General features: G+C 29.0%; 2 protein-coding genes across 2 annotated transcripts; one reads left to right on the forward strand and one right to left on the reverse strand.

Moving 5' to 3' along the window:
• Window positions 1–228: 228 nt before the first annotated feature.
• LOC129884456 (auxin-responsive protein SAUR21-like) lies at window positions 229–1283 on the reverse strand. The gene has a single exon (XM_055958752.1). The coding sequence runs from the start codon at window positions 724–726 to the stop codon at window positions 469–471; it is 258 nt and encodes an 85-aa protein (XP_055814727.1). The 5' UTR covers window positions 727–1283; the 3' UTR covers window positions 229–468.
• Window positions 1284–6541: 5258 nt separating this feature from the next.
• Window positions 6542–7065, forward strand: LOC129884457 (auxin-induced protein 15A-like). Its single transcript, XM_055958753.1, has one exon. The coding sequence runs from the start codon at window positions 6618–6620 to the stop codon at window positions 6918–6920; it is 303 nt and encodes a 100-aa protein (XP_055814728.1). The 5' UTR covers window positions 6542–6617; the 3' UTR covers window positions 6921–7065.
• Window positions 7066–13141: the final 6076 nt, after the last annotated feature.

Below are 13141 nucleotides of genomic sequence, written 5' to 3' on the forward strand. Positions count from 1 at the left end.
CATTTAGTTTGTGTGAGTGGGAAAGCATGATCTAAACTGGTAGTTTTCAAATGTCTGAGAAATGACCTTATGAGTCTTTTGGGCGAATTTCGCTTAGTTAGAAACTTGCAGCAGATGCAAAGTGTGGATGTGTTATCAGTCAAGTATTTCTCCACTTTATCATATCTTCAGATAACATACTTCGTTCGGAGGTAGATGTCAGAAATCATTTACATAAATGACCATTAATTGAAAGATAAGGAGAAAATTACCAGAACTTCAATATCTTTGACCAATTGTCAAAGGGGCATTCATCTCTTTGACATGAATAACAATCAGGCTTTGTAAATATAAGTTCACTAATCTACCTAGTCAAAGGCAACATCCCTCGTTCTAACATCAACTACTGTTTCCTCCAATACATAAACTTTACAGGTTGTGTAAATCATGCTTTACTTTCCTATAATATTGTGAAAGCAAGTTTCCACATCAGTTCCTCAAACGAGAAGTAAGGTTAATGAAGACATCCTCTCTGCAAGGTATTGTGAGACCACCCATTGGATGATCGAAACCAAATTCTTTCTCTGCTTGACTAAGCAAGTCTTGAAATAAAGGTTGGCTCAAGAATGATATAGGGATCACAAATCTCTTCTTCTGTTCCTCCCCAACATACACAGCAAAGTGGCCTTTCGGAACATCTTTATCTGTAGAAGACTTCTTGATTATACGAGGCATACGGATAGCCATGGTTATTTAGTTCAATATAGCTGAGCAAATAATGAAAGAAAGAACTTGTAAGGACTTTGAAAGCAGAGGAAAGCTTTGAATGTTTCAAGTCTTGTTGAGAGCTGTGGTGGTTAAGGCTTCTTTTTTTTTGTGTTTATATAGGCCAATGGCCAATGGCAAATTGATAAGTCCTAGTGATATGCATTTTATGTAGGCACCACTTAAAAATTCTTGTGTAGTTGAGTTTTTGTGACCCATGAATATGCCTTCCAACTAATTATCAAACTATTTAGAGACTTTGAAACACTGTCGAAAAGCAGAAGGCCCCACTGATATTCACAAAAAAAGAACAGATTCATGAAATCTCATTTTCTTGATGTTGAATCAACAAAGTGTAGTCAGCATCCCATCGATTGATCATAAAACGCGAATGTATGTGGGCATCTCCTGAATATTTTAGACAAAATCTGATCATCCATAGTGCTAAAGGGACGACTCAGGATGCGTGTTGATTCTTGTCATCAAAGGATGGAGTCCTGCTGTTGAGTACTTATAACATGGTCAATTTAGGATGATTATTATTGGAATAATAGAGAACTAAATAAAGCTAGAATATTTCTCCAGTTGCATTAGTCAATAACAAGGTTATAGACAAGCAAGAGAAGAGTGTAGAAACTTATCTCTAATCTGGTGATCTTTATGATAATTCACTGGTACAATCCACAAGAATAATTACGTTGACTTAAATTTGTCAAGAGAGATTATATTATTCGAATAATGTGTGGACTTTGAACAGCACTTCTTTAATTGGAATCTAAATTCCTATACCAAACTCAACATTCTATGTATCTATGGACACTCAGCAGTGTGGCCTAGAAATCGAAGACCAAATATTTACACCAAATTGATTCAGTTTCATCACTATCTTGATTGTTCCATAACTATTGCAATTGGTAAGTTACACCTACCAAATTTGAAAAAGTTAAAAATCTTATTGATGATGCTCCTGGTCAGTTCCTAAGCTGTCCATTGCAAGGACCAAGTCATAATGCTAAACTCTGACCTCAGGTCATATATAGCATTTCAATAAGGTTTTTCTCTGCGTTTTTATAGTATCCCTCAATCAATTGTGCAGCTACAATTAACTAGAGAAAACTAGCGAAAAAAAGTGACACTTTTCTTGTTAAATTTTATAAGCACGGAGTGCTGAAGTATCAATTCTCTAAGTTAAAAAAGTTTAAATTTGTCTCATAGAGTTCTCAAATGCCTGCTCTCGGAGCAAACAACAGACTGTGTCCAGTAATTACTTAGTTAGTGTTGCCTTACATGGAAATGCAGCACAATTCTCTGTGTTAATCAATTGCTTAGAAGTAATAAGAGGTTGCAAAATTGCTGAAATACTAATTTTGTAAGAGTAAGATTGGTTAACAAATGGGGTAATCAAAACAAAAGTGTTGCTCACCTTGACTTGACTTATTAGAAAACCATGAAAACTTGAAAAAAAATGGAATGATTAGAAGAAAAACATCAATGCTAACTGAATGAAACCATCAATTCAAGAAGGTTCAATACTTCACATCTTCCCAATTTAACAATCAGGCTTTGCAAATATAAGTTCACTAATCTATCTAGTCAAGGCAACATCCTCATTCTAACATTAATTACTGTTTTCTCAAATTACTCCTAAACTTTATGGTGTCCGAAACTTGCTTTAGTATAAAATTGTGAAAGCAAGTTTCCATTTCAGTTCCTCAAACGAGAAGTAAGGTTAATGAAGACATCCTCTCTGCAAGGTATTGTGAGACCACCCATTGGATAATCGAAACCAAATTCTTTAGCTGTAGAAGACTTCTTGATTATACGAGGCATACGGATAGCCATGGTTGTTTAGTTCAATATAGACGAGCAAATAATGATTGAACGAACTTGTAAGGACTTTGAAAGCAGAGTAAAGCTTTGAATAGTTTAAAGTTTTGATGATAATTTTGGTGGTAGAGGCTTTTCTTTATGTGTTTATATAGGCCTATGACAAGTTGTGGAATCCTAGTGATGTGTATTGAATAGGCATTTTCAGTAGGCACCAGTTAAAGGTTACTTGTGTAGTTGAGTTTTTCGCGCACACTATTTAGAGACAATAGCACATGAAATAACACATGAATATGCCTTCCAACTAATTATCAAACTATTTAGATTTTGAAACTATGTCTAAAAGCACAAGGCCTCATTGCTTTTCACAAAAAAAGAACAGATTCATGATATCTCATTTTCTTGAAATAGTTTAGTTACGGACTACCTGAAGCCATTTCTTGATGTTGAATCAACAAAGTGTGGTCAGCATCCCATCGATTGATCATAAAACACGAATCTATATGTGCATCTCCTGAAGATTTTAGACAAAATCTGATCATCCATAGTACTAAAGGGACGGCTCATGATGCATATTGGTTCAAGTAGTGCTGTTGTTGAGTACTTATAACATGGTCAATTTAGGATGATTATTATTGGAATAATAGAGAACTCAATAAAGCTAGAATATTTCTCCAGTTGCATTAGTCAATAAGAAGGTTATAGAAAAGCAAGAGAAGAAGGTAGAAACTTATCTCTAATCTGCTGATCATTTATGATAATGCATTGTTACAAATCCACAATAATAATACGCTGATTAGAATTTGTCAAGAGAGATTACATATTACTATAAAAGAAAGTTCTAATGATCTCGGGTAACTCAAAAATACAGGCATTTGTGGGTTCAATGCGAGAAATGTTATGAATCAAATTATAAGAAAATGTTTAAATCAAAAATGAATATTTGTTAACAGTGTGGATATCATCTGAAAATGAGTTGACATTGAGCAGCACTTCTGGATCCCATTGAATTTCATAAATTGAATAATGAGTTGACATTGAGCAGCACTTCTTTAATAGGAATCTAATTTGCTATACCAAACTAAACATTCCAACTTAGGCGCTTTAGGCGTGTGTTGACTATGCACTCTTGCTTCGTGTAATGTCCCACGTATGACAGAGGTAGTGTAGTGATTGACCACAATGCTAATGGTGATCTTCAAGGTATTTATGGACACCCAGCATTACGGCATGTATGGCCTAGAAACCGAAGACCAAATATTTACATCCCTTCCATTTTACGCCAAATTAATTCAGTTTTATGTATTTCAGCAAGAGATCAGTTCATCACTATCTTGATTTTTCCATAAATATTCTAGTCTTTTTCAGCTAAAACAACAAACTAAGATCAGGAAAAGAAAGTTACTTTTTTTTTCTAGAACAACTGTGCATAAGTATATATTTTATAGGCAAGCAGTAAATCCTAATGCATATCCAAATGTTTTTAGTGCTGTTGAAAAGACAACAACACATGAAATATAACATGGTTTGCTTTTCCAATTCATTAATTGACAAAGTACTTAGACCATATAATACTTGTTGAAGAAAAAACAGCAGGTCCTACTACTTTTCTCATAACCAAAAGCAAGAGGACCCCCTTCAATTTGACTAATAGCACTATAAATGGATGAAGTCTCTTGTCTAATGATCAATGACAACTTGCATTGGATACGTGATACTATATTACTATATATCACTTGGGCCCTTATTCTTGATCAAAGATGTGATCGCAGACATCGATCTAAACATGATAATTAGTTATGTTAAGAAGTTTAATGATTCAATTTACCTGGTACTTGTGAAGAAATATATATCTTTAAACTGTGTACATCCTAAATTGATTAAAGAAGTTATGTTCACGTGATTGCTCCATGAAAAAGAATCATGTCCACGTGACGAACTTGATGAAGATATAATTAAGTGAATAAAATTATAATTTGGTTGTGGCCGTGAATTGATACCATTGGTGATTTTCCACTAATCAAAGTTCTTGAAGTTCCACAAATGGATTTTTATTAATAAATACTACTACTATACTTTGCAATGTGCCATGCTCAATGTGGACTATTGGTTTGCAGTCTGCAGACACAATTCAACAAAAAAATCGTAGAAAATAAGGCAACAACTAGTATGAAAATTTGTTAATTAATCATGGGTTTGACTTGCTCAATTTCTTCAATAACAATTAACAATGTGTCAACATAAACTGGATTGACTTATCACAAATAGTAGTGATAATGATCTGACTTTTAATACTAACACGTTTTGCCATAAATGGATGATGATAGTGATATAACTATATAGAAAATGGAAATGGAAATGAAAAGGAAAGAAGCTAAGTACAACAAATTTTGAGCATTTATTGCTTCAAATTTTGTCCTGTTTAGTTGACACCAAACCTACGTGAGTTCGGAGACATATTTCTAATTCCATGAAGTAGGATAAAATCCAAGTACACTTCGACTTTTTTTGAACCCCCACTATGATATTATATGGGGTATGTTATTGTTGTTGTTTATTACATTTAAGTATTTATACATGATACACAATTTTTATAAGATTAAACTTAAATTCTGTTTAGGAACTAAAAAATGAAAAAAACCATTTTGGAAACAAAATATCTTAGGAGTTTAATTCAATTCTTGACCCAAAAGAAAAAACTTTTTTTAAAACCATTGGAGCATTTACTTCAATGCCAGCAACTACTAATAAGCCTTGAACAGAGTAACAAAATATAATTCTTGATAAGCGAACCCAAACATAAGGGGAAAAAAGAGCACTATTTTCAAGAATCTGAATTATGATACAAATGAGCCCACTAACTTTTAGCTGGTAAATTGGCAAAAGTTGATTTATTAAACAATGCCAAGTCCAGGTTCAATGCCTCTATAATATAGGGAAATCAAATGAGTTACTGTTGCTATCCTCACATAATCGAGAAACATCTTTTTGTATCAATAAACAACAGTACTGGAAGTGCAGTTAGTAAGAGCTTGTCAAAAGTCAAATATAAATATGTGACCATCTCGTCTATAAATTTAAATGTGGAAGTATTTGTTTAATTATGTGTTCAGTATATCCCCTAACGTTCGAGATTGATTTTTTAGTGAGAAAAACATGTAATAGTAATAATGATGGTGGTAGGCGGAGCTAACTAGAAGTGCGAAGGGGCCGGGGCTTGAAAATTATATTATGTCTATAAGGTCAAAAAAATCTATGCATATATATTATATGTTGAATTTCTTTTGTACTTTTTCGCATGTTTACTTTTTTATTTTTTGAATTCTGTTAGCAAAAGCTGTCTCCACCACCATGATGGTGAAACTTGAATCCGAAATTTCTGCATGATATGGCACCACCATCATGATGGTGAAACTTGAACCCGAAATCTCTGCATGATATGGCACCACGTTGATAGAGGCAGTTCACGACTTTAGATTTATGGGTTCAACTTTTAAGATTATTAACATTGGATCTTTTATATTTAAAATTATGGGTCTATATCTACTATTTTGTGCAATTTTAGTAGATTTTACGTACTATAAATTTATACTCTACATGAAAAGTATTGAATCAAATGAACCCATTGTTCGAGACCTGCATCTGCTTTGCATGTTGAAATTGTGTGATTATCGATCTCATTTTCCCTTTAAAAGTTTAAGTAAGAATACGTTTTTATTTATCTAATTAATGATATGTTCAACAAAAATCAACATGTCACATTTTTCAAATAGTGCAAGATTTTTATTAATGTTGTACCGTAAAGTGGTAGGACATGATGTCCTAAAATAGATTAGGCAAAACCATGTGATCTTTCGCCAATTTGTTCACCTGATATGTTTGCCAACTTCACACATTAATCTTTCTTTAATTTATTGCCAATTTGAGGATTGAAATGTTTGTGTATATATATAGTCTAGTTTTCCCATCTTCCATTTCAAACCCAAGTCAAAATTCATTTCAATATACACTTCAAAACATCAATATTAGTAATTCTTGTGTTTAAAATGGGAAAAGGTTTGGTTGGAATATCTCATGCTAAAGAGAAGCTTAGAAGAACGATTTCACCAAGAAATGGAAGCATTTCATCTACTACAAATGATGTACCAAAGGGGCATTTTGCAGTTTATGTTGGTGAAACATATAGGAGATTTGTTGTTCCAATTTCTTACTTGAATCACCCTTTATTTCAAGATTTGTTGCATTGGGCTGAAGAAGAATTTGGGTACAATCATCCTATGGGAGGTATTACAATTCCATGTAGTGAAGATTACTTCATTAGTCTCATTTCTTTACTAAAGTCATCATAGACTTTAAAGAATTGTAACCCCATAGTCTTAGTGATTTTTCTTTCTTTTTATCCCCTCTTTTTGCTATACCATTTGGTATCTGGAATTCATTGGTCCAACTGATCCGGATTATGCAGCAATATAGAGGTCTCCTTTTCCAATAGGAGTTTCTTCGTGTTTATGAATCAAATTCGAGACTTTTGATTGAGAGGGCTTTGACTAAGTCAGTCTCGATCTCTTCAATTTTGAAAAATGGGACTGTTCCCATGTAATATGTATATTCAGTCTTCTAAATAATTTTTTTTTTCTTTTCCTGTTTTTATTACCCTGATCTTGATCTTAACTGGAAAATTATATGGGCTAAAAAAAAAGTTAAAAAAGACAAACTAGCTAGCCAGGTTAGGTGCACTGACAACCAAAAGAATAGATTAAATAAATGTATCATTTGCAGTTGAATTAACTACTAAATGGTAATGGCACCTCCAAATGATTATTGACAAACTTCTGGGAATAGATTTGATAATTTTTAGTATAAATAATGAGATAAAATAATTTTTAAATATGAGACTAAAAGTTAATCCCAAACTTTAAAAAGAAATATTAAAAATATCCTTAAATTTGGCATGAATTATTGATTTTATCTTCAAATCATTAAAAATCTTAAAATAGACAAGTAAAATAAATATATGTTGTTGATGTATAAATCAAGTAAAAAAGAAAATAAAGAGAGTAAGTAATCAAAGTAACAAAACCAATAAAGAAGTGAAAAAAAATGGTTAAGTATTAGTCTCTCTGTTCCCTTTTTACTTCTCAAAAATTTTCTAATTCAATATTTCTTTTTATTTGTTAAATTTGACAAATCAAAAAAGTATAATTTTTTTTTATCTATTATGCCCTCAATTTACTAGAAAGATAATATCTTTGGAATATGTATAATTTCTTGATATATTAAATGATCAATCCATCTATAGACTTGGAGTACCAAAATATTTTGGAATTTGAATTATGATTTTAGTAATTAATAAGGGTAAAATGATAGACTTACTATATTAATTATTAATTTCTTAATATATGTGTTAATTCTTTTCAAATTAAAATTTGATAAGTAAAAAATAACGGAGTAAGTATATGGGAAAATACGACAAATACACAGAAAGCCTCCAAAGTTAGCTTTTCACTTCTATTTCTTTTTGGAAAATATCATCAAGTGTTAAAAGAAAATTTATATTTTAAATGTGTATTGTTTACTACAAATTGCTAGAGTGTGTGTAATATTTTTAGAAAATAGAGAATACATGTAAAACGCATTGTATGAATGCGATTTACGTTTAGAAGTTAACTGAGTTATTAAGTGTGATGAAAGTGGCATTGGGCTTCGGGTTGGAACTAGGTAGGATCAAGGGTTCGAAATAAATTTTCTTTTATTTTTTTTTAAAAAAATTATATAGTAGATGTTAAATTTTTTTCATTTCTTCATATTTTAAATCTTTTAGTTCAAATCCTAATTCCGCCACAAAAATTGACTCAAAAAATTTACAAGTCTCATTTTGGGATGATTTATAATTTTGTCCTTTAAATGGGTGATCTTTAGGTTTTTGTGGACTGCTCGTTTCAATATGATTCGTTTGAGAGTTGAAAATACTCCCTCCATTTCATATTATTTCACCCATGTCAATCTAACACTCTTTAAGAAAATTTTAACTTGATTTGTATTTTATTAAATTAACCTTATTAAAATATTTTGGAACTTAAATTTTAACTTGAGTTGTATTTTACTAAATTAACCTTATTAAAATATTTTGGAACTCGAAATTTGACTACTACTACTTTATATAGTTATTTAATATAAAAAATAATATAGAAAAAATAATAATCACTTTTAATTTGTTAAATTAAATATGTAGGATAAAAATATATATTTTTAATGTATAGGTTTCAAGTGATTAATATAAATGCCTCAATAAAGTAAATATCCAATTAAAAAAATTATACCCTATCATATAAATGAAGATAAAATGAAAGCATTTTGCGATTAATTCCACACTCACCTTATTTACCAAATGAACTCTAATTAATAATATATTTCATGATTACATCCCCTTTTGTTTTAATTTATGTCAATGTCCAACACACATTTCTATATTTTGCATTACTTAAAACTACTATTCACTCTTTATTCATCGTACAAAAGACTTTTGACTAAAAAAATAAAGTATTTATAGACTATTTTTAACTATACGTATTGGACGTATGCATACATGAACTTTTTAAAAACAATTAAATTTACTTCTATTCTCCTTTTGGATATATTATTGAGTGTTAAATAAAAATTTATATTTTCAAATGTGTATTTTGTTTACTACAAAAATTTTCAAATATTTGATTTTTTGGAAAATCCAAAAAGCCAATAAAATGCATTCTATGAATAAGATATATATGTTTAAAAGTTAACTGAGTTATTAAGCGGGTTGGTAGGGGCATTTGGCTCCGGATCGGAGCTAGGTAGAAGCAAGGGGATTTGGAAAAAAAAGTAATCATCTTTCATTGTTTATATATGATTATAATTTTTTATTGTGTATATAATAGATGTTAAATTTCTTCCGTTTCTTCATATATTTATTTCTACATACTTTAAATTTTTTAGTGCAAATCATGGCTCTTCATCTGAGATTGGTTAAAAAAAAATTACGAGTCTCATTTTAGGATATTTTAATTTTTGTCTCTTAAATCGACAACCTTTTGAATTTTTGTTTACTGCTCCTTTAAATATGATTTGGTTGAAAGTTGAAAATACTTCCTCCGTTATATATTATTTTCACCAATGTCAATCTATCACACTCCTTAAGAAAATTTTAACTTGAGTTGCATTTTACTAAATTAACCATATTAAAATATTTTGATACATTAAATTTTACTATTACTACTTTATATATTTATTTAATACAAAAGCTAATATAGAAAAATAGTAATATTTTTTAATTTTCTAAACTAAATAAATAAAATTAAAATAATTATTTTTAATATATAAGGTTCAAGTAAAATAAAATGAGGAAAGTAAAGAATTAATATAACAAAAGAAATTTAAAAAAAAGTAAAAGAAATGGTTAAGTACAATGTGGGAAAAGGGGGCAAATACACAAAAAGCCTCCAAAATTAGCTTTTCACTTCTATTTCTTTTTGGAATATATCATTGAGTGTTAAAAGAAAATTTTATATTTTAAATGTGTATTGTTTACTAAAATTGCTAGAATGTGTGTAATATTTTTAGAAAATACAGAATTCAATGTAAAACGCTATCTTCAGCGATTTACGTGTAATATTTTTAAGTCTTATTTCTTGGAAGATTTTTTAAAATCTTTTTTGCCTATTATTTTGGAACTTTTTGATAATTTTTTTGGATCAAGTCTATTTTAGTTGAAAAAAAGATTCTCCTTGTAGAAATTTAATCTTAAGAAAATATTTTTCATTTAATTTTTATTATGTTTATTACAATCAATATCTAATATTATGAAAATAATCATATAATAATTGAACTAAAATGGTGAAAAGACGATTTTGTGTAAAGCAAAGTTTTTTAATAAAGGGTAAAAAGTTCCATCAATATTTCTAAAAAAATTTGTGCTTTTAATATAATATAGATAGATAACTGACGAATTTGATAAAAAAAAGGTAATCAATATATTCTTGATTTGTTGAAGTGATAATTATTTTGAATTAAATTTATTTGAAAATAAATAAAAAGAGTCGAAGAGAATATATTGCAATCAAACTTATCTATAACATATGACGTTAAAAATAAAAAAACAGATTTTATGCATTTTTTTTAGTAGTAAAATATTGTTGTCATCATAGGCATAGGAACTCTAATGCCAAATGCTAAGCTTAATCATACTTTTGTATACATAAAAAAAATTAATGATGAGAGCATAAATTTGTATAATATTCTTTGGCATATAGTGTATTAAAGTATCAAAATATTTGGTCAAAATATCTAGGACCTATTATTGATGATCTTAGAAATTCTATTTCTATAAAAATAACTAATGATTGTATTATCAAAAAGGAAGATAGCTGTTATAAATGGATAATTTTACAAAGAGTGTTTTGTTATAAAGATGATTGTTGTTGTTATAATTAATATGTAAGGATGTTGTTATAAGAAGGTCGGACTATATTTTCCTAAATAACTAGCCGCAAAAGATATTCATTTTTACTTGTATCTTCTACTAAGAATCAAATTTACTTCTTACTTGTTCATTTTAACAAATTAAAAGAGATTTATTATTTTCTTCCAAATATCCTTATCATTAAGTAACTACATAAAGTATTACTAGTCAAAATTATATTTTTAAAACATAATTAATAAGGATTATATCCCTCCGTCCAAAATAAATTACTTTCTCGAATCTCTTTTATTGTCCAAAACAAATGAATGTTTTAAAGTCCAAAAATGTATTAATTATTTTCTTTTTCAAAATTACCTTCTCTACGATGATATTTTTAACACTCTCTAATTTTTTTAAAAAAAATGAAAGAAGCAAAAGGATATTATCGACAAATTACCCTTTTTTACTGATGTCATTATCTAATTTTCTTAAGAGATGTATTACACCGTACCAATCCTTTATTTTAAAATGATCGAGAATATAATTTAATAAAATAAATTTTCTAATTAATAATTTTTAAATAAGATCGATTGAATATCAAATCAACAAGAGCTAAATTAAAAAAATTGGGGAGTAGTATATTATGTTGACTACATTAACTTTTGTTGAAGTGGAAAAATTGAGAGAGAAAGGTGGGAACATATATAATTGTGTTTATTTGTATGGCACTTGATGTTATTGATTAATGATATACAACAGCTAGCAAGAAGTAGAATATACCAGGAACTTTGGGTGCAACAGAATTTAGGCCAAAATATATTTGAAAAGGAAATTATATTTCTAGTACTACAACTCAAGAAATTAATGCATCATTGAATGTATCATCTTCATCTAATTATTAGACTAATTTCATGACTCAAACTTATATTAAATACATTGATAATGTAAAATACCTTATTGTTAATTTGTTAGTATAATTTAATCTTTTATAATATGATATTATTCCTTTCCATCCAAAATAATTGTTGTTTTAAGTTTGGACACATATAGATCTTAAGAATATGAATTACTCCTAAAAAGTAAATTAAGAATAGTTTTGACTGAATTATTCTTAATTAATTATGTTTTTTTTACCTAATAATTTTTATTAAATTTGTACATTGAATTAGAAATATGTCAAGGAAAAATTTGCAAAATATATCTTAAATACCTTCTTGATTCATGAAACATCATTATTTTAGATTGGAGGGAGTATTATACTTTCTTGATCTTTAAATTTATGTGATCCAATGCAAAATATGAGAGTCCAATTTATTTCGATATTAATTCGGATATAATTTTTTAAAACTTAAAATTTATATAATTAGAAAATATATATAAAAAATATTATTACACCATCAGATGTACAGAACGTAAATAAAGAAAAATAACAATTTTTAAGCTTGGTATTAAAGATTAAGGAAGAAAATAAAATTAAAAAAATATCTGTGATTCTACAAAGCGGTACGCGGTATGAGCTATAAAAAAAAACTGTGGGCTATCACTATAAATATTTCATTCAAAATATGTATTGTTATATTCACACTGCAACAAGTTGGGGGAGCCAATTGATAAATGTATGATATCACTAATGCATGGAAGAAAAAGAAAAAAAGAACTATCCACCGTCGAGCTTTTTTAGGGACCCACACTATTCTTCCATAAAATTAATTAATATTATACTATCAATTCATAAAACAACCAATAGAAAAAAAAATCCCTATATATATACACACTATATAACTTATATGTTCACCAATCATATCGAAACATTTAACAAGCTTAACTTCTTCTCCTCCTCCTTTGAAAGATAAGAAAAGCAAGTCAAAGCGGAAAGAAAGTCTTTGCTAGAACAGTACTCAATAAGAAAATTGAAATCTCGCTCATATATATATATATAGGGTTTTAAAATTAGTTGGTGATGGGGATTATAGGTATAAGGGCAATGATTCGAGAAGCTAAGTATAAAGTTCTTGTACGAACAAAAAAAGAGATAGCAAAAGGGCATATTGCAGTATATGTGGGAGAGAGGTATTACAAGAAACATAGGAAGTTTGTGGTTCCAATATCATATTTGGAACATCCATTATTTCAAGA

Source organism: Solanum dulcamara, chromosome 4, assembly GCF_947179165.1.
Source record: "Solanum dulcamara chromosome 4, daSolDulc1.2, whole genome shotgun sequence".
NCBI classification, from domain to species: Eukaryota; Viridiplantae; Streptophyta; class Magnoliopsida; order Solanales; family Solanaceae; genus Solanum; species Solanum dulcamara.

Coding starts and splice junctions, on each gene's coding strand:
- LOC129884457 (XM_055958753.1), top strand. CDS start 6,618: ATGGGAAAAGGTTTGGTTGGAATATCTCATGCTAAAGAGAAGCTTAGA.
- LOC129884456 (XM_055958752.1), bottom strand. CDS start 726: ATGGCTATCCGTATGCCTCGTATAATCAAGAAGTCTTCTACAGATAAA.